The following is a 22,755-nucleotide window of genomic DNA, read 5'->3' on the forward strand; positions in this document are numbered from 1 at the left end:
CCTGTGTAAAAATTAGAAGTCAGCAGCTACAAAAAAGTGCAGCTGCTGACTTTTAATAAACAGCCACTGACCTGTCCCACGATCCAGTAAAGGGCTCACCCCAGCCGGTCTCCCTTCCTGTCTGCCCCCCGCATGTTAACTGTGGACACCTAGCTGTGACAGCTTTCGGCTTCACAGCCGTGTGCCCACTGTGTATGTGCGAGCAGCGCTGCGCCTTGTGAATAGTCCTGTAGTCTTCTAGGACCCGTCACTTATCCCAGAAGACTGCAGGGAGGGACGGAGCTTAGGCAATCATAGCGGAAGTGGGAGCAGGTACCTGTCAAAATAAGGTACCTGTCAAAATAAAGTACCCGCTCACCCCCTCCCCCCCAAAAGTGCCTTTTATATACCAGGAGCGAGGGAGGGTGCCTTAAAGCAGAACTTCCCCTTTTGGGTGAAGCTCTGCTTTGAATCTCGTAATTGAACTAGTAATACATTTTGTCTGGTCTTCTGAAGCAGACTATATAAAAATTGACTGAACCCCTAAACCAGGCATCTCCAGCCTGCGGCCCTGGGGCCGCATGCGGCTCAGAACCTCAGGCAATACGGCCCACTGCCCCCTGACAATTATTTTTTTTTTTTGCTGGGGAGGAAGGAAGTTGGGTCGGGGCACGGACACAGTGGCTTCCAACTAACTGTAGGCAGAGGCTGCCTCAGAAGGGATCATCCTCTAGTTGTGTTAAATTAGTGCTGGGGAGGGGGGGGGGTTTATTACTTATATACCTTAACTATAGTATATATTTTATATGCGGCCCGAGAAAATTTCTCTACACTCAATGTGGCCCAGAGAAGCCAAAAGGTTGGACACCCATGCCCTAAACCAAGGCCTCTGATTAATTTGTTTTAAGCTTAATGGAGGCAAGATGGAAGAGTCCCCACCCATTATCATTGTATGACACGCACAATAGGAGGGGGAGCAGTGGCCACACATACCTCCGCTCAGGAGGACTTCTACTAGTTTCATATAGACACGGGGACCTAAAACATAAGTATAGGACCCCGCCACAGGAATAAATAAGGCTGTGGCATGCATGCGAAGCGGGGGGGGGGGGGGGGGGGGGGGGGAGTACCCAACCAGGATGTTTTCTTTGCAAAGGCTGTGTGGAGCCAATCAAGGCTGCACAGTTAAGATTCTGGGAGCAGCAAGGAAAGCAGAGCTAGCCATACACATATAGATTTCTCCATACATGTTGAACAGAGTGGATAAAGGAATCTCCTGGTGCTGGCTACTATATTCTGATAACCAGCATCCATGGCTGTGAGAATTCTCAGACAGTGACTGTGTGTGATTGGATGTAGCCAATGTTTGGATGACAACTTTCCACCTAGGTCCTTGGACAAAAGTCAATTGAAAAATCAACTTTTCTTGAGCTGTGGGGTGCCAGCTGGCTTAGGTATTTTCCAGGCAGGGTGCATTCAGCGGCATGGTGAGCTTTAGTTAAAAAAAAAAAAACAAAAAAAAAACAACTTGTCCTTAAGATGGTTATTTTACTATGTCCTTTTAACATATCCAGACAGCTGGTATTTAAAGGGAAGTATAGAGAATGTAACAGGAGTAGCTGGAATGCTCCATACTCCCAGGCAAACAGGAACAGTGTAAGAAGATCTGTTTCAGTATCTAATATATACAAGAAGTCAGGGTCTAACTCAGCCTGCCAGGTTCTATATAGAACACAAATATTACTTTTGAATGGTTTGAACCTTTACGTATTGAGGAGATGCGGTCACATACAGATCATCACTTTTTAAATTCCTTCAAAGGTTCTGTCAAAGTGATACTAAAGTCTTGTTTGTTATTAAAAAAAAAAAAAAACAAGTCATAGTTACCTGCTCTGTGCAATAGTTTTGCACAGAGAAGCCCAAATCCTCCTCTTCTCGGGTCCCTTTCCGGTGCTGCTGGCCCCTCCTTCCTGCGGAGTGCCCCCACAGCAAGCAGCTTACTATGGGGGAAGCTGAGCCACTGTTCTGTGTGTCCATTCAGTCACAAAGCCACAGCTCAGCCCTGCCCCTCTCTCTCTCTCCTAACTGGCTCACTGACTTTGGTTGACAGCAGTGGGAGCCGACCAGGAGGAAGAGTCATGGCCAGCCAAGGCTTTGGTGTAACTTGGTTGGATTGAGACGGGGCTTAGGGTAAGTATTAAGGGGGCTAGGGGAGCTGAGGGGGCTGCTGCACACAAAAGCTTCCAAGTAACAAGAAAAGCCGAAACACGAATGCTTCATTTTGATGCGAATTATTGATAAATTAGTGTCCAAATGAATAAATCACTAAAAATCACAATAGTGTATAAAAAATGTCCAATTGAATGAGTCTCCAACGAAAAAAAGACTGATGTGGAGAAAAAACTTAAATCCGCAAGTGCAATAATCCAAAGGGGGAGGGATTCTTCCCGGGACACCAAGGGTACGTGAAGGAGGGGTATATTAAAAAAGAATAGCGCGCAAATGCAAAAGAAATTACTACCAAATCTGAAGAGAGTCCATAAATAAAAATGGGGGTTTGGTCCCACCATATGGCCATATCGTGCTCAAGCCCACTACTGCGTCAAAGTACCCCATTATCAGTGGGTCCTACACTATCCATGAAAAAGAGATGAATCCAGCCCTTCTAACCCTTGGAGATAACACTCCTTGCTGGGGAAGATGTGCAAATGCACTACAGGGGACTCCTCCTATATCCACTTGATGGTGGACACTGATTGAGTACAGGTGTGTGTGGGGGGTGGGGAGGGCTGCTCAACCTCGATAGTCTGGTCAGACCGAATACATAATAAACAGGCAAAAAAATCACTAAAAATCACAATAGTGTATAAAAAATGTCCAATTGAATGAGTCTCCAACGAAAAAAAGACTGATGTGGAGAAAAAACTTAAATCCGCAAGTGCAATAATCCAAAGGGGGAGGGATTCTTCCCGGGACACCAAGGGTACGTGAAGGAGGGGAACACCTCTGTGATGGAATATGATAAGTAGCTTACCAGATTTCCATGGCTGCTCAGATTAGTGAGTCAACCTCTCCCAGCTGTTAATCCAAACCACTGAAGATCAGAAATTACATAGGTACTTTATCAGCTCCAAGGAATCACCACTTGAGATGCAGGAGGATCAGTATAGGATTGGCACTCATCAATATATATCATCAATCATAAATGAATATGTGAAAAGAAGAGAGAGGCAAAGCCCATAGCGTAATCCCATTTAAAACTTGTAATCTTGTTTATTAAAAGTTATACTCACAGTATTTCATAAAATAACAGGCATATCAATGGCTATGTCAGGGATAGAGATGCGGCGTCCCGCAAGTGGTCCCAGATAATAGATGATGAAGGCCGGCTAATTTCAGGGGGCGTGTGGATGTTGCGTCTGGAGTCGCCAACGTTTCGTCTCAATAGACGCCCAGACGAAGTCTATTGAGACGAAACGTTGGCGACTCCAGATGCAACGTCCACACGCCCCCTGAAATTAGCCGGCCTTCATCATCTATTATCTGGGACCACTTGCGGGACGCCGCATCTCTATCCCTGACATAGCCATTGATATGCCTGTTATTTTATGAAATACTGTGAGTATAACTTTTAATAAACAAGATTACAAGTTTTAAATGGGATTACGCTATGGGCTTTGCCTCTCTCTTCTTTTCACATATTCATTTATGATTGATGATATATATTGATGAGTGCCAATCCTATACTGATCCTCCTGCATCTCAAGTGGTGATTCCTTGGAGCTGATAAAGTACCTATGTAATTTCTGATCTTCAGTGGTTTGGATTAACAGCTGGGAGAGGTTGACTCACTAATCTGAGCAGCCATGGAAATCTGGTAAGCTGCTTATCATATTCCATCACAGAGGTGTTCCCCTCCTTCACGTACCCTTGGTGTCCCGGGAAGAATCCCTCCCCCTTTGGATTATTGCACTTGCGGATTTAAGTTTTTTTCTCCACATCAGTCTTTTTTTCGTTGGAGACTCATTCAATTGGACATTTTTTATACACTATTGTGATTTTTAGTGATTTATTCATTTGGACACTAATTTATCAATTTCACGATTATCATTTTTTCTTTAGCGCTACACTTTTACGTTATATTGCATTTTGAGTCACTGTTGGTTGATTTTGTGTTGGCTGCTGATATTTATCATTCCTTTTTACTCATTATACTAGCGCGGAAATTTTTTATTATTTTTTTCTTATATGATGTGAATTATTCCAGCACGACAGCAGTATGCACCATGGCAAAATGCTAACGCGTTTCGGCCATAGCCTTACTTGCTATGAGTAAGGCGACAGCCGAAACGCGTTAGTATTTTGCCATGTTGCATACTGCTGTCTTGCTGGAATAAATCACATCAAAAATGAAGCATTTGTGTGTCGGCTTTTCTTGTTACTTGGAAGTAATTGTATGCATCTGGACGTTGCAGCCTGAGCACCAACACTCAGTTACATATTCATTCCATTATGCGGTAGAGCTAGGGTGAGTCTGTATCTGCACACAAAAGTTTTTTTCTATCTTATTGCACAGAATGCATTAAGATAAAAAAACCTTCTACCTTTAGAACCACCTTAAAGCCACAAACCCCACAACCCACCATATGTTTTCACAGAAAGAGTTCTGTAACTGTACTGTTGCATTCTACCTGGTCAAACATATAGTTCTTCACAGAGTTCCTAATTTGAAAAAGTGCAAACATTTCACCTCCTGCCACGAAAGAACGGAGCCAGTAGTAGTCTCGATATCCTGAGTTTGGCAGCTTGCTCCTTGGTGGAGCAATCGTAGCTTCAGAGGTCATTTCAGTGTAGAGTACGACCCTCCTATCTAGGAGATTCACAGAGGAGATCTGAAAAAGCCAAAATGAGAATTTAAAATAAAAAATGTTGTGGGGTATAAAATATGAGATTTACATAAAGTATAGAAGAGAGAAGGCAAAGACTTTGGCAGCCCAAGGAGTATACAAATATAACACTACAAAATTTTGTTTTATCCAAACATTGTGAGTTTGCATACAAATGGCAAATGCATGGTCATTCTGCATTGCAAGTTACCTCAGTTGGCTGCTGGGCTTCCTATATTCCAGATCTGATAGGCAGCCCAATGGCCAGCTGAAAAGTGCACATGGCAGGCTGACAACGCTGCTGCTAATTTTAAAGTAGTAGTTTAGCATTGTCAGCCTGCAACAGGAAGGACATTACAGGTAAGGACTCCAGGTAGAAAAATCCACAAAAATTATTTGTCTTTATACAGTGAGACATGATGACAAACATACTGAAAGAATAAATTTGGCGTTTACATACATTTTATGTTCAATCTAAATTTATTAAAAATATTTCCATACAAATTTATACAACAAACAGTATACATAATCCATAAAAAAAAATCTGAAAAGGATGTTACATTATAGAAATGTGCTTAATATATGCCATATAACATATACACACCCTACGACAATCCTTACCCATATATGACCTAAACTAAAAATATTATTGGGAAAGGCAGACCAGTACCAGACTATATCTATACTAAAAAAATAGAGTGATACACCGGAATGCTCAAATTGTTGAACCCGTGAGAAGAATAGCTATAGCGTATCATCATCATCATACCAACCATGGTCTGCTAATCCCCATCTTCAACTCCCACGAGGGTGTAAAACACATCACAAAAAAAAAAAAAAAAGGCGTTTACGTACATTTTGAGCAGAGACTTAAAGAGGATTTCCACCCAAAAGTGTAACTTCCACTCATCTGTTTCTCCCCCCCGCCCCCCTTCGGTGCCACTTTTGGCACCTTTCAGAGGGGGAACGGGTAGCAGTTTTTGACAAGTACCCTTCCCTACCCCGGGAGACAGCGCTGCGGTGCCGTCCCTGGGAAGTTCTGTCCCTTTTCCTTCCCTCGCCCGTTGAGCCAATTAGAATGCGCAGCGCACTTCGAGCATGAGCAATAGGGAACTTGCTGTGAAGCTGAAAGGCTTCATTGCCGGTTTCCCATAGAACGAATGGCGGCGGCAGCCGATCCAAAAATCGGCTGGGGTGCTGACATCACAGGCTCCTTGGACAGGTAAGTGTCTATATATTAAAAGTCAGCAGCTACAGTATTTGCAGAAAATGCACCAAAAACACCTGATCCAATAGAAAGTCTATGGGAACCTAAGAGTTAACTGCACAAAACCCATAGGTACACCCTCGCTACATCTCAATGCGCCAAAACAGCACCAGAGCAGTGTGAAATGGTTCTTAATTCACAGAGTTGAAAACTCCAGAATAAGAATCATTTTTTCAGCCTAGTTCGATAAGATTAACAAATTGCAGTCACATGACTCCTATTACTTCTGGTTGTGTCTACAAGACAGGAAATGAAGGAAATTCACAGAGAAATAAACAGACCTTAAGGCTCCATTCACACCTGAGCATATATTTTTCAGGCATTTTTTGCAGGTGTTTGGAGGCAGGCATTGACATCTAACAAAAACGCTTGTAATCTGCCAAAAAAGAAGCTCCTGTCCTTTTTTGCTTAGGGCGACAAAACGCTTTTATGTGAACGGGGCCTATTGAAATAAATGGGATTTTGCTTGTTGGGCGCTTTGAGACTTCAGAGATGAGCGCTTTACGAGCTGAAAAACGCTCAGGTGTGAACAGGGCCTAATAGTGGTTTTAAGCACTACCTTCTCTGTTCAAAAATGAGAGATGTGTGTGTGTATATATATATATATATATATATATATATATATATATATATATATATATATATATATATATATATATATATATATATATATATATATATATATATTAGTGATCGACAGATATTGTTTTTTTAATGCCGATACCGATATTTTAGTCATCAGATATCGGTATCGGCCGATATTTTCGGACTTGTAAAAAAAATTTTATTTATTTTTTTTTCTTTCAGGTACTCCTTGTGGAGGGATCTGGGGGTTTAAAAGACCCCAAACCCCTCCTCGGCACTGAAAAGCATTCAAAACGCCAAGTTTGGCTGTTTTGAATGCTGTCAGTTTTTTTAATTCGGCGCAGAGTACCCGGAAGTGATGTCATCATCACTTCCGGGTTTTTTACATGGAGACCGGTGTAATGTTAAAAAACCATACCCCGTGAAGAAACCATACCCTCGTCACTTCCTGTGTGAAACAGCTGAGCAGCGCGCATGCTCAGAGCCACGAAAACAGCATGGAACAGCTGTGAAGATTAGAAGTGCGCATGCTCGAAGGGTAGGAAATCATAACGGAAGTGTGTATAATCAGATACTTGCGGCGGGTACATAAAAACAGTTCGGCAGCAACATTAATCATCTCCTCTGCTATCCCTGTCACCTCCCTGATGTCGGCTAGTAAATATAAAAGCGGCGGCGGGTGTATGGAATCGATATGACGGACATCTCGTCTCCGTGATCCGCTTTTATATTTATTAGCCGAGAGCAGGGAAGTGAGAGGGGAAGGAGCGGAGATTATTCATGTTGCAGAGGAGCTGTTTTCTTCTAACCGCGGCAAGTTTATGTACTGTGAGAAATCCATACCCTCCGGAAGTGACGAGGGTATGGTTCTCACGGGTATGGTTTTTTCACGGAACACCGGCGCATGCGCACTTGCAGCAGGGATACCAGCTTTCACGGGGACACATCTTCATGCTACACCGGGGCTTCTCTGCGGCGGTTGAGGTAGGATGCCCGGATCTCCCGGTGGGACGGGAGACCCGGGTGAGCCGTGGAAGGCGGCAGGAGAAGAGACGCCCCCTCCCGCTCCTTGCAATGACAGCCGAGTGGCTTCTCAGCCGCATCGGTTGTCATTACAAGTCAGCCGACCGTTGGCTATGGACACCGGTACCGGGGTGAAGCCTCTAGCTGCAGGCATCACCCCGGTACATGCACTTTCCCGAAATATTGGCAATATCGGTAACCTCAGGGGCCGATTCCGATATATCAGGGAAAGTGCATATTGGCCCCCCGATATATCGTGTTGCCGATAATCGGTCGATCTCTTATGATATATATATATTATACACACACACATACAGTATCTCACAAAAAGGAGTACACCCCTCACATTTTTGTAAATATTTTATTATATCTTTTCATGTGACAACACTGAAGAAATGACACTTTGCTACAATGTAAAGTAGTGAGTGTATAGCTTGTATAAGTGTCGGTTCACACTATGGCGACACGACTTCGGGGCGACTTAATGAAGTCGCCATGCACCACGACTTCGGCGCGGCTTGCACCGACTTCAAATAATGGAAGTCAATGCAAGTCGCTCCGACTTCGCCCAAAAGTAGTGCAGGAACCTTTTTCTATGTCAGAGCGACTTGAGTCGCTCCTATTAGAACGGTTCCAATTGCACAGAATGGAGCACGACTTGTCAGGCGACCAAGTCGCCTGACAAGTCGGAACAGTGTGAACCGGCACTAACAGTGTACATTTGCTTTCCCCTCAAAATAACTCAACACAGAGCTATTAATGTCTCAACTGCTGGCAACAAAAGTGAGTACATCCCCAATTCAAAATGTCCAAATAGGACCCAATTAGCCATTTTCCCTCCCCGGTGTCATGTGACTCTTTAGTGTTACAAGGTCTCAGGTGTGAATGGGGAGCAGGTGTGTTAAATTTGGTGTTATCGCTCTCACTCTTCTCATACTGGTCACTGAAAGTTCAACATGGCACCTCATGGCAAAGAACTCTCTGAGAATCTGAAAAAAAAAAAGAATTGCAGCTCTACATAAAGATGACCTAGGCTATAAGAAGATTGCCAAGACCATGAAACTGAGCTGCAGCACGGTGCCCAAGGCCATACAGCGGTTTAACAGGACAGGTTCTACTCAGAACAGGCCTTGCCATGGTCGACCAAAGAAGTTGTGTGCACGTGCTCAGCGTCATATCCATAGGTTGTCTTTGGGAAATAGACGTACAGTATGATTATCTATCAAGCCTAGCAGACTCCAGAATGCAAATATCATGTGCATGCTTACAACTCACAATATCACAGTAACTATGGGCAGCATGGACTAACTGGAGCAGATGTCTGGGTTGATCTACCGATCATCTTTTGTTCAACCGCCCTGTCAATATTTTCTCACTTGATCAGTGCTGCAGGCTTTAGCCTGCAATGCTGATCAGTGTATTCTGGTGGTGAAAAAAGTCTGCTCGCTGTCAGAATACAAAGACACAGCAGGGAGGATTCTGCCATCCACCTTGAATGTGTGGATGGGGTAACCAGGTCAGTTTTTTTGTTCAAGCTGCTAGTTGGCAGCCTAAGGCTGGCCATACACTATACAATTTTCTTGTTCAACTTTCCTTTTGATTTACCAAAACCATGTAATATAGGGTCAAATCTAAACACTTTCAATTTGTATGCAGTCAGGCAGGCCCTTGCACTACGTAGTTTAAGGTAAATCTAAAGGAAATTGAATAAGAAAATTGTATAGTGTATGGCCAGCCTAAGGCCTAGATTACACTTACGGATGGGCGGGCGGTAAAAGCAAGCAGCTGAGATGGGTTTTTCTTGCCCCCAAACAGCTGCAAAGGCAGCAGTAGGAGGCTATACACGTGCCCCGGCAGCGATGCAAAGCATTACGATGCAACAAAAATATTCCCTTCTGTTGAATTTAGCAGGCAGCACCATCTGCTAAATGCAACCCATTCAATGAATGGGGCTTTGCAACAACCATATGGACAATGGGGTTAAAAGAGCCGGTGAAGAGGGAACATAGAACCACTTCATACAGGGTGAAACTAGAGTAAAGGATCTCTAAATCACTTCTCACACATAAAAAGTTCATTTAGCCTAATGTGAAATAAATGAAACAGTTTCAGATATCAGAGAAAACCAAAAAACAAATACAGTGTGGATAATAATTGAACAACTCGATCTTTGTTGGTTGGAATCTATTTCATGTGATTGTGCTCATGTACTACAACCACAGAAAGGCCTTTGTATACAAATACTGTGTGTTTGCCCATAGAGGTAGAGCAGAAAATGACTCTAATCACCGGGTGTTTGCTTCAGATGAACAACTCCTGGGTGACCAAAAAATGCAGCGACCCAGATATCTACTCCAGCCAGTCCACGCTGCCCACAGTCACTGTGATACTGGGAGTTGTAAGCATGCACATGATATTTGTATTCCGGACAGACTGCTAGGCTGGATATATAAATCACATTCTTCCTAGACCAACAAAGAAAATTACTAATCCAGGTAAGCCCTGGTTCATCTCAGTGCAGCTTTGAAATCGCACTATTTCAAAGCCGCAGATCACTGCGATTTGCACCTTCCATTTCATTGCGGCTTCATTTAACAGATGTCAATGCAAGTCGCAATAAAATCGGAAAAAAAGCGATGCAGGAACCTTTTTCAAAGTCACTGTGACACGAGTCGTGGCGATTTTAACAGTTCTATTGCTGGCAATTGGGTGCAACTTGAACTTGTCATGCAATTTGCAACTGTCAAATCGCATGACAAATTGCACCGGTGTCAACGAGGGCTTAAGATGCTTTTCCCTGAAATAGGAGCTGTAAACAGAAGAATAGTTACTATGTATATAACACAAGAATAGATCCATAATACTTACACACAGGAAGATCAACATTTTTGAATAGCAAATGTAAAGTCTTGACCACAAAGTAGTATTAAACCCTCAGCGATTTTTAGTTTGACAAGTTAGGCACAATAAAATAAACATTCCCCAGTAAACTATTTATTAAAATTGTTTCCCCCAGTACTGGATGTTTACAACATTGAATGCTGCTGTCTCCTGTTCTCTCAGTGCCGCTTCCTTCAACTTCTGGTGTTTGCAGGAAAGAGTTAAACGTGGTTGTAAAGGCAGAAGGCTTTTTTATTTCAATGCATTCCATGGACCTGGGCATCACGTTGTGTCATGCCCAAGGAGGCGGCAAGCGGGCAGTGCCACTTGAGCTTCAGCACCCCGCCACCCCCCCTCTGCCTCCCTGCTGTGGAGTTCCCATGCGTTCCTGCAGGACTTGAGCCCTGGTTCCTCCAGATCCATTCAGGTAAAGGTGACAAACAGCACTGCAAAATATTTTCTCCCCACCTTTACCCCTTTAAGGAGGGCTTCTCTTGTAAATAAAACACCATATGGAAATATTTTTTTTTTAATGATCCTGAAGAGCACACAGGCTGGTATCAGAACAGCCCAACAGCCATTTGATGCTTATCAATGTGCCTGATATGTAGGCAAGTATTAGCTGTGATGGGAGCATGTCTTTTTATAATATTTTTTAGGCTAAATCACAATTAGGGCTTCTTTTATACCTGTGACAGCTCTTGTTATAGATTGCAGATCGCTTTTTCAGAGGGTATTTGACAGGTGGCAGGGAGGCAATATGATCCTTCTCACTGAGTATTTTCATCCTGAAAGCCTGCAGTATTGTGCCACACCATGGGCATTGCACACAGTCTTAGGGCAGTTTGGGCACAGCCCCATTCACTTTAATGGGTCTCATTCTGCAGCGGTACTGCCCATCGACTGCAATACAGGATATCATTTTTGCAACATCCACAATGCTTTGTGTACAGCCTCTTCTGGCATCGGTGTTGGGTTCAAGGGGGGCTGTTGGGTGGTGGTTAAACAGCAGCTCAATCACCAGTTTTGTTTCCAATAATTTTGATTATTTTTATAGTAAGGGTACAAAACAAGAGTAAACTCTTGCAAGAACAGTTAGGCCAGCCATAAAAAAGTCAAAAACCAAATGAAAATTCTTGGTCATTTTTTTTTCCGCACCATTAGTGTGCCAGCTGCGACAAGCTCTTTTCGTGCCATTATCAAAAGTGCCCGGTCTGGTATTGTATGTACCATGTTCATTTTTAACTCAAAACAACGTTCTGTTTTTGACTCGTCCTATTTAAGAGACACAGGCAGTTATAAACCAACAGTTTTTACTGCCCCCCCCCCCCCCACCACCAAGTGTAAAAGCTTAAAGCGGAGTTCCACCCAAAAGTGGAACCTCCGCTTTAGGTAGTCCTAACCCCCTGACATGCCACATTTGGCATGTCATTTTTTTTGGGGGGGGGGGGGGGGGGGAGAGAGGGTACCTAGTTTTGACAGGTACCCGCTCCCACTTCGGCTTGGAGCGCCGCGGAGCACTGAGCGGAAGTTCTCACCTCCCCCTCCCTCCTATCTTTTGGGACATGTCAGAGGTCCCACAAGATTGCCGGCCAATCAACCCACGCATGCGCAGTGCGGCCCGCAAGCTGTGGCAGCCGGGGGACCACACCAGTGATGCCGGCGCTGCCCAGACCAGAGGGAGAGGATGGAGGCTTCGGGCGGCCGAATCGCTGGACCGTGGGACAGGTGAGTGTGTGTTTATTAAAAGTCAGCAGCTACACTTTTTGTAGCTGCTGACTTTTGATAAACACAGAAAAGGCTGGAACTCTCGTGCTGCATGATCTCAACTTGTTGTAAAGTTTAAAAAAAAAAATGAGAGATTAAACCAGAGATTAGGCCGGGTAGACTCCACTGTTTCGCAATAGATTTTTTTTTTTTTTTTATCTTAACTACTGATAAACTTGTAGGACAGCTTGTTCTGCTGAAAAAACAACAGACATACTGCACAGATTACTGGGAGAAAAGAAAAGAAAAGAAGCTTAAAAAGAAAACCAATGTAGCCATCACATCTAAGAATTGGTAAACTGCAATATAATAAATTCTTGTTTTTGGGTTTAACTCCACTTTAAACATTTTTCATGTTAAAGGATGCAGCTTATCGCTTGGGAGGGTTGTTGTTTGCAGCCTGTCACCTTGGGGGGGATGCATGTTATCACGAGAGGGGGGGGGGGGGGAAGAGTGGTCTAATCAGTCCTTTGAGATTCTGTAGCAGGCCCAGCTCACCTCCCTCCCCTTTTTCTTTGTGACAGCAGAGAGGGAAGGGAGGGAGAAGGGGAGCAGGCACCCTCTTGTGGTTGGAAGGTGGAAGTACAGGTTGTGCCGGCTTGGTGTGCAAGGTCACGGACCAGCACCGGTCAATGGTCCTGGGGGTTGGAGACCCCTGTGTTAGAGGGTCCTCCATGGTCCCATTGTATGTGGGAACGTAGCCACCATCTCTTGCTCACTGCTGAGATAGTCTAGGTAGGGACTATGGGATTTGTAGTGTGCCGTACCCATAATAACTAATGTGCACTGCTCTTTCTAAACAAACAGAAGTGAGATGGAAAAGGAGAAGTTTGGGAGGTTACACATAATTTTAGACAAAGGCAGACAAAGAATAACCAACTTCATTAAAAATGGATTACAGGGCCATTAAAGCGGCTAAAGAACCTCAGATATGAAATATGTACAAAGCATATCGCTCTATAGTGTGTACTAGTCTCAATCCAGAGCATTAGGTGTAATTTCTCTCTGATATCATCATGAGTCACTTCTGACAGGTTTTCCTGACACCAAGAGAAAAAAAAGGTGACAGATTGACAGCTCAGCTCTGTTCCTGTGTGCTGTGTGGAGGGGGTGTGTCCCTTCCCTCCAATCGGCTCTCCAACCCCTGCTTTTTGGAAGCTAAAGCTGTATGAATTCTGCACTCTGAAAGGACGTAGAGAAGAGAAGACTGTAGATAAACAGGTATAACTTATGTATGAGGATTTCTTTAATCTCTGTGTATCATCTGAAGCCAGTCACTTCACTGGGTATATTTAAGGGTTTACAAACACCTTAAGTAGTGGATGAGTATGAATTATTTTTGGAGAATAGGGATATCATTTAGTGTCACATAAATAGGTGAAACTTTGTAAATTATGAAGGGAAGGGGGGATTCCAATGAAATGTATTATTGTAGTAAGGCCTAGCGATAAAATCAGGCCGATGAACTGTGGTTTTACTGTCCCCTGACCAAACAAAGTCTTAATGACAGCCAGAGAAAGCGGTTTGCATGGAGCAGCCATGAAAAATGTATTACCTTGTTGCTGACCTCACACAAATAAAAAAAAATCAGCTTCCAGCTTTTTTTTTTTGTCAAAGCTAAACTTGGAAGCTGATTGGCTACCATGCACAGCTGCCCCAGATTTTGCACTCTTCAGTATTAGTAAATCAACCCCCATTTGTCAAACCCGGCCATTCAAGTCAATGAGGCCACGCTGTAACCGCAAGACAAACACTGGGCTGCATTACAGTTGTATTCAAAATTATTCAACCCCCCCAATGCTGTAAAGGGTTTTAGGGAATTTAGTGTACATTTGTAATTGTATTCAGAATGAAATCCTACAAGGACTTCTTAACCACTTAAGCCCCGGAAGATTTTACCCCCATTCCGACCAGGGGGTATTTTGCGATTCGGCACTGCGTGAATTTAACGCACAATTGCGCGGTCGTGCGACGCTGTACCTAAACGAATTTGACGTCCTTTTTTTCCCACAAACAGAGCTTTCTTTTGGTGGTATTTGATCACCTGTGCGATTTTTTGATCACGCACTATAAACAAAAAAAGAGCGTCAATTTTGCAAAAATAGCAATATTTTTCACATTTTTTTATATGAAATTCCCCCCAAAAAAAATGTAAAAATCAAAATTGTTAAAAATTTTCGGCCAATTTATTTTATGCTACCTATGTTTGGTAAAAAAAAATCGCAAAAAGCGTATTTTGATTGGTTTGCGCAAAAGTTATCGCGTTTACTAACAAAGGGAAAGATTTTTGTCATTTTTGTTGTTTTTTTTTTTAACGCGTAATGGCGGCGATCTGCGATTTTTTTTGCGGTACTGCGACATTGCGGCGGACAGATCGGACCCTTGACTGACATTTTTGACACTTTTGGGGTTACCAGTGACATTTCTACAGTAATCAGTGCTATATATATGCACTGTTACTGTAAAAATACACTGGTAGTGAAGGGGTTAACTTTATTTGGAAGGGAGGGGCTGTGTGTGTCCCTAGGGGCGTGGTTTCTACTGTGATTGGCTGTGGCTCTAGCTGTAAAGACACTGATCAACGGATCTACATACCAGATCCGTTTTATCAGTGTCTTTGCAGCGAAGAGAATGACAGGCAGTTTGTTTACACAAGCTGCCTGACATTCTCCCTCTCCCCCGCCGATCGCCGAGTGACCGGCGGACATCGGGTCCGCTGGTCACACGCGCGGGGGGGTCCGTGACCACGCGGGAGCGGGAGCGCGCCCCGGGGGGCGCGCGCTCGCTCCCTAGACCCTCACAAGCAAGCAACGTAGCCCTACGTTAGTTTGCCTGTGAGGGGCTGACCGCCGACGTAGATAGTCGTGCGGCGGTCGGCAAGTGGTTAAAGAACCATATGCAACTAAAATGACATCAATTGGTTTTGTAATACAGTAGTAAATGTTTCTTTTGTGAATTCTTCATTGACACAATTATTCAACCCCTTAAAGACTACCACTCTGAAGAACAGAGGTTCATTGAAATGTTTTCAATCAGGTATTGAAAACACCTGTGGATGTCAGGGAGCAGCAATAAAGCCTAATAAGCACCAATTAGGCAGCTCCTTCTAGACATTTACTGGTGTGGTTTAGGGCTGCAACTAACGATTAATTTGTCTGTCGACTAATCTATCGATTATTTTTACGATTAGTCGACTAATCTAACGATTATTTAAATTGTTTGTTTTTTTGCTTAATTTAGTGTTTTTTTGATTAGCTAATTAATCCTGTAATTAATACAGACCCCTCAGTAAGCCCCCCTCCCACTACAGACCCCTCAGTAAGCCCCCCTCCCAGTACAGACCCCCTCAGTAAGCCCTCCCACCTAGTACAGACCACTTAGTAAGCCCCCCTCCCAGTGCAGACCCCTCAGTAAGCCCTTCCACCTAGTACAGACCACTTAGTAAGCCCCCCTCCCAGTGCAGACCCCTCAGTAAGCCCTTCCACCTAGTACAGACCACTTAGTAAGCCCCCCTCCCAGTACAGACCCCTCAGTAAGCCCTCCCATCTAGTACAGACCACTTACTAAGCCCCCCCCCCCTCCCAGTACAGAACCCTCAGTAAGCCCTCCCACCTAGTATATACCACTTACTAAACCCCCCTCCCAGTACAGACCCCTCAGTAAGCCCTCCCACCCAGTACAGACCACTTAGTAAGCCCCCCTCCCAGTGCAGACCCCTCAGTAAGCCCTCCCACCTAGTACAGTATGTACTGGGTGGGAGGGCTTACTGAGGGGTCTGCACTGGGAGGGGGCTTACTAAGGGGTCTGTACTAGGTGGGAGGGCTTACTGAGGGGTCTGTACTGGGAGGGGGGGCTTACTAAGGGGTCTGTACTGTACAGACCACTTAGTAAGCCCCCCTCCCAGTACACTAGTACAGACCCCTCAGTAAGCCCTCCAACCTAGTACAGACCCCTTAGTAAGCCCCCCTCCCAGTACAGACCCCTTAGTAAGCCCCCCTCCCAGTACAGACCCCCCAGTAAGCCCTCCCACCCAGTACAGACCCCTTAGTAAGCCCCCCTCCCAGTGCAGACCCCTCAGTAAGCCCTCCCACCTAGTACAGGGCTTACTGAGGGGTCTGCACTGGGAGGGGGGCTTACTAAGGGGTCTGTACTGGGTGGGAGGGCTTACTGAGGGGTCTGCACTGGAAGGGGGGCTTACTAAGTGGTCTGTACTGTACAGACCACTTAGTAAGCCCCCCTCCCAGTACACTAGTACAGACCCCTCAGTAAGCCCTCCAACCTAGTACAGACCCCTTAGTAAGCCCCCCTTCCAGTGCAGACCCCTCAGTAAGCCCTTCCACCTAGTACAGACTGTACTAGGTGGGAGGGCTTACTGAGGGGTCTGCACTGGGAGGGGGGGCTTACTGGGGGGTCTGTACTGGGAGGGGGGCTTACTAAGTGGTCTGTACTGTACAGACCACTTAGTAAGCCCCCCCTCCCAGTACAGACCCCCCAGTAAGCCCTCCCACCTAGTACAGACCATTACAAGCCGGTGTAGCGCCGCAAATGTGACATGTCTAAGTAGCTGGGTGATCGGTGGAGGATGGCGAATGTGTGTTGCGGCAGAAGCTGTGGCAGTACAGGGAGTACAGGGGTGCTGGAGACGGTCAGCGCTCACCTCTCGTCTCCGACGGAGCCCGGGGGGGGGGGGGAATTTCACCCGGCCGGCAATGCTTCAAGCGGTGCGGCGGCCGGCCGGGGGCGTGGGACGTCACGCGTTGACGCGTCGACGCTTTTTCCGCACGTCGACGATTTTTTGTAGTCGACGTGTCGTGGCAGCCCTAGTGTGGTTACAAACATGGTGAAGTCAAGAGAATGGTCCAGGAAGACAAGAGAAGAGGTGATTACTCTTCACAGGAAGGGCAATGGCTAGAAGAAGATTGCAAAGATGTTAAACATACCAAGAGATACCATAGGAAGCATCATTCGCAAATTCAAGGCAAAGAGCACTATTGAAACGCTACCTGGTCGTGGCAGAAAAAGATGCTGACTTCGACTGCTGTGCGCTACCTGAAGCATAGAGTGGAGAAAAGTCCCCGTGTGACTGCTGAGGAACTGAGAAAAGATTTGTCAGATGTGGGTACTGAAGTTTCCCCTCAGACAATACGGCGCACACTGCGTAATGAAGGCCTCCATGCCAGAACTCCCAGGCGCACCCCCTTGCTGTCTCCAAAGAATAAGAAGAGTCGACTGCAGTATTCCAAAAGTCATGTGGACAAACCACAGAAGTTTTGGGATAGTGTTCTGTGGACTGATGAAACAAAATTAGAACTGTTTGGGCCCATGGACAACGCTATGTTTGGAGGAGGAAGAACAAGGCCTATGAAGAAAAGAACACCTTGCCTACTGTGAAGCATGGCGGGGGGTCAATCATGCTTTGGGGCTGTTTTGCTTCTGCAGGTACAGGGAAGCTTCAGCGTGTGCAAGGTACCGTGAATTCTCTTCAGTACCAGGAGATATTGGATGACAATGTGATGCAGTCCGTCACAAACCTGAGGCTTGGGAGACGTTGGACCTTTCAACAGGACAATGATCCCAAGCATACCTCCAAGTCCACTAGAGCATGGTTGCAGATTAAAGGCTGGAACATTTTGGAGTGGCCATCACAGTCACCAGACTTAAATCCGATTGAGAACCTCTGGTGGGACTTAAAGAAAGCAGTTGCAGTGCACAAGCCTAAGAATGTGACTGAACTGGAGGCTTTTGCCCATGACGAATGGGCGAAGATACCCGTAGATCGCTGCAAGACACTTGTGTCAAGCTATGCTTCACGTTTAAAAGCTGTTATAACTGTAAAAGGATGTTGTACTAAGTACTAAGATTGAATAGCACTTGGGGGTTGAATAAAACTGATAATGATGTGAGCACAGAAAAGACATTTGTGGTTATTTCATTATAAATGTTATGTTATATTTGTCTGACCTACACGTGCCTCTTTGATTTAATTGTAAGCAGGATGACTGAATGATCAAAATCAATGTCAAACTGGCCAAAACAATCAATTTCAGTGGGGGTTGAATAATTTTAAATAGAACTGTATGTGGCGCATTAGCCCCATTGTAAATTCTAATTGGCAAAACAATTCCAGCATTGGTCACTTTTCAGAGCATGAGCTAGTGTGAACCTAGCCTACAGCCGGATACACACTATACAACTTTTGTTGGTAGATTTCCTTTAGATTTATGGGCCATACATACTATAAGATTTTCTGAAGACTTTTTCCTTTAGATTTACCAAAACCATAGAATATGAGGTCAAACCTAAACACTTTCAATTTGTATGCAATCTGGCAGGCCCTTGCACTACATAGAAAAGATAAATCTGAAGGAAAAAGTCTTCAGAAAATCTTATAGTGTGTATGGCCCTTAAGTCTAAAGGAAAAAATCTAAAGACAGTTGTATAGTGTGTGTCCAGCTTAAGGGCCAATTCACAATATGTCTGGTGACAGACGTTTTACTGCAGGGACACAAAGGAAACAATTGTTTCTCATTAACACTGCAACACAGCCTAAACCTGTTAGGGACACCGATGCTAGGTTCACACCTATGTGTTTTTGCTGGCACAGCAGCCCTTTAAATGAATGGGCGCGCGTACCTGCGTTTTAAAAAAAAAAAAAAGGTGCATGCACCTTTTCAAAAGCGCGGCTGCAGGATCATAATAATACATTCCATTCTTTGCATACCTGTTTGTTGCAACCTCACTTTTTTGAACTTTGACACAGTTCTTTGTATCTGTATTTCTTTCATAAAACCAATAACAACCACTAAAATGAAAAAAGTGAAAGAAAATTTTACATTTTGGGTTGTCACTAGAATAGTAAGGCTCCATGCACACTAGCATTTTTTTTTTATAAGCTCAAAAAACGCTGAATGAAAAACACTGATAATAGTAGTTTTGTGCCAGCTTCTAGTAGCGTTTTAGAAGCATTAGCGTTCTATTAGCATTTTTACAGCACATGGGGAAAAAAACGCTCAAAAATAGCCTTTGTCTGCCAGGAAAACGCTCCCAAAAACTCTACAAAAATCGTTTTTTTTTCTGCTCCTGGATGCTGAAGCTCAAAAAAAATGCTAAAAGCCTAAAGTAGTGTGCAAGGACACATAGGATATCACTATTTAGCTTCTAGGAGCAGAAAAAATGCTAATAACCACTTCTAGGAGCTTAAAAAACACTAGTATGCATGGAGCCTTAAACTCCATGCACACTATTTGGAGCCTTAAACTCCATGCACACTATTTGGAGCCTTAAACTCCATGCACACTATTTGGAGCCTTAAACTCCATGCACACTATTTCATAAGCTCAAAGAAAAATAGAAAAAAAAGCTGGATGAAAAATGCTGACAATACTGTTTTTGTGCCAGCTTCTAGTAGCATTCACATTCTATTAGTGTTTTGCAGTAGATGAAGAAAAAATAAAAATAAAAATAAAAATCTCAAAAAAAGCTGTTAGTAGCATTTAGAAGCAGATAGGATTGTTTAGGAGCAGAGATGTATAGTAACGAAGTAGAACTACTTAAGTACTGTACTTAAGTACCGAAATGCGGTATCTGTACTTTCCTAGAGTATAATTTTTTTCTCCTACTTCTACTTTTACTTCACTACATTTTTTCAATGATTTCGATACTTCTACTCCGATATTTTTTTTTGTGCTGCATAGTTACTTGTTACTTTTAAAAAATTTACCACTGCCAGAACAGTAGGCAGGTTGCATAAAGCTCAAAAAAATGTGTATAATGTCATTTGTAAATCAGCGCATACGAAAATAAAGGCTGTGTATAATAAAAACTGCTATACCAAATCTTTCCAATAAAAAGAAAATATGAAACAAACAAATAAATGGTGCTACAGCGCTTAAAGTGTATCAAGAAACTACTAACAAACACAGGTTAATCATTTGAATAAATCATTTGAAATAATAAAAAACAATATGATGTTCATACTTTTGACTTCTTTCTTTAATAACTACATAACACAGTACTTCTACTTCTACTTTCAGTACTTGAGTAGAATTTTTTTTTCAAAACTACTGGTACTTTTTACTTTTAGTACTTAAGTAGCACATTTTTTGAAAAAACTACTTGCAATACTTAAGTAAAAAAAATGTTGAATACTTTAGTACTTCTACTTAAGTAACTTTTTCTGCGAGCACTTCCACTTCTACTTAAGTCACTTTTTGATCGAGCACTTGTACTTTTACTCAAGTAGAAATTTCGAGTACTTTATACAAGTCTGTTTAGGAGCATCCAGTGGGGCAACTCTCCAAAAACAATTTTTTTTTCTGCTTCTAGACATTGAAGCTCAAAAAATGCTAATAGCCTAACATAGTGTGCATGGACACATAGGATAACACTATTTAGCTTTTAGGAGCTTAAAAAATGCTGTATGCACGGAGCCTTTTATAAGGGAAAACGTACATGTTCACCAGCACACCATGGATCTTGCACAGCAGTCCAAAGTACCTTTTTTTGCAAAGGGATCACATCAGGATAAGTGCAACGTTTCAGGACCCCTTCTTCAGGCGTGTGATGAGGGGAAATCTTCCAGTGGGGACACAAGTTTTAGTGACCCTAATGACAACCAGGGATTCCCAGACTTTGGAGAGATTTCTTCTCACTTCCTGTTTTGGCACAGAAAGTGAAGGGAAATCTCCCCAATGGGATACAGATAGCAATTTAAAAATTCTACTTTAAAATGGATGTATGGGGTTCAGTTTTTTTCCTCCATTCAACACTTACCTAGGTGGATGCAGCATTGGCCCCATGCTGCATCTGTCCCCTGGTGCCTTCACACTGAGAACCAAGAGATCAAACAGCGCTGATCGCTCGGTTCTGACAGCTCTGTGAGTAGAGAGCCGCTGTCAGTCACAGCTCTCTGCTCTGCCCCCTCCTCGCTCACTGGAGCGCTGGGCTGTGGAGGGGCGGGGAATGGCTCACTGAGAGGCTAAGCCGGGTATCCGTCCTGGCGGATCCTAACCGTGGTCGCGATAACGCGGTGCCTGGACCGACATCTGTCACATCATCAGAGATCGGACTTCAGCCCACTCTGCTGCAAACAGATCACAGGAGTGCAGAATGGACTGCATGCCTGTGATCCATAGGAGATTTACAGCCAAATGGGCTTTGGCTGTACATCTAAGAAACATTGCCATGCATAGTGGCAGCTTCATGATAGTAAACACATCCAAGACACAGACTGCAGACTGATAAGGAGTTGGAACTTGTACCTGTCATAGGGTTGTGCAGGGCAGGAAGGACACACATATAGTAGAGCACACAGCACGCTCCTTACTGTCCCCAAAAATAACCCATTGGCATAACTTACCCAAAGCCAACAAGACAGGAAATGACGATATCACGGAGCTGTCATGGTGCAGCAGTTTTGGCCAGGAGCCCACATAAGATTCACACTGACACCAGCCAGCAGACACTATCCGTCACCCAGCTACGTTCTACTATACAACAGCCAACAACCAGGAGCCCAGATGACCTCAGACAGCTTACACGCTTAGACAGAAGAGAAGCGCTAACTTTATCAAATATTGTCTCCTACGAAGACTATACAGCCAATAGGTGCCGCCATTTTTTCGAAGACGAAAGCTAATTAAACTCTGCCGGCGAGTCACACATAAAATGTCACCGTAATGAAGACGCTGATATGCTCATTAGGGAACCCTAAGAAGTTTCCCTCCTCGTGAAAAGCTATTGGTTAAAACAAGGGTAGTGGGAGGGGCACACCAGGTCATGTGATAGTCTCGGGAACACGTGGTTTGTTCAGGTGATGTAAATACAGGTTAGAGGGGATTATTATTACATTGTGGGATATATATTATATATCTGGCGTTCATATTACTTGGTTTCTGACATGTGCCCATAATAATTAAAAATTGTCCTGCGGTGTCATGTGACCAGCAGCATCTCAACCAGGAAGTGCGAGAAGACAGAGAACACCGAGGGTTGAAGCTGCCAGGAGCCCTGCAGTAATAAGGGCTTGTAGAGAAAAGGTACCTTTTGGTGGGAGGGTTGTGATAGGTTGTATTGGACAAGGAAGGAGCTCAGAGAAGACTGCTCACCATGGGGGAGGTGACGGTATATAGTGGGGGTGGGGCTGTTATATAGATGTGCATTGTGAATTTATATTTTATATACACCGATCAGCCATAACATCATGACCACTCACAGGTAAAATGAAAAAACATTGATTATCTCATTACAGTATCATCTGAAAGTGGGTGAGATATATTAGGCAGCAAGTGAACATTTTATCCCTGAAGTTGGTGTGTTGAAAGAAGAAAAATGGCCAAGCGTAAGGATTAGAGGGACTTTGACAAGAGA

The 22,755-nt window shown here is 43.9% G+C and overlaps 1 protein-coding gene across 1 annotated transcript in view; it reads right to left on the bottom strand.

Annotated features, from left to right (window-relative positions):
* Positions 1-21,938, bottom strand: part of SLC25A16 (solute carrier family 25 member 16) — a 68,188-nt gene extending 46,250 nt beyond the window's left edge. Inside the window, exons 1-2 of the mRNA XM_082266702.1 lie at positions 21,746-21,938; positions 4,730-4,871 (exon numbers count right to left, since the gene is read on the bottom strand). Coding sequence (XP_082122828.1) covers positions 4,730-4,823 — 94 coding nt within the window. The 5' untranslated portion in view covers positions 4,824-4,871; positions 21,746-21,938. The remainder of the gene's footprint in view (positions 1-4,729; positions 4,872-21,745) is intronic.
* Between the last annotated feature and the right edge of the window lie 817 nt (positions 21,939-22,755).

Source organism: Pelophylax lessonae (assembly GCF_965119305.1).
Source record: "Pelophylax lessonae genome assembly, chromosome: 9".
NCBI lineage: Eukaryota > Metazoa > Chordata > Amphibia > Anura > Ranidae > Pelophylax > Pelophylax lessonae.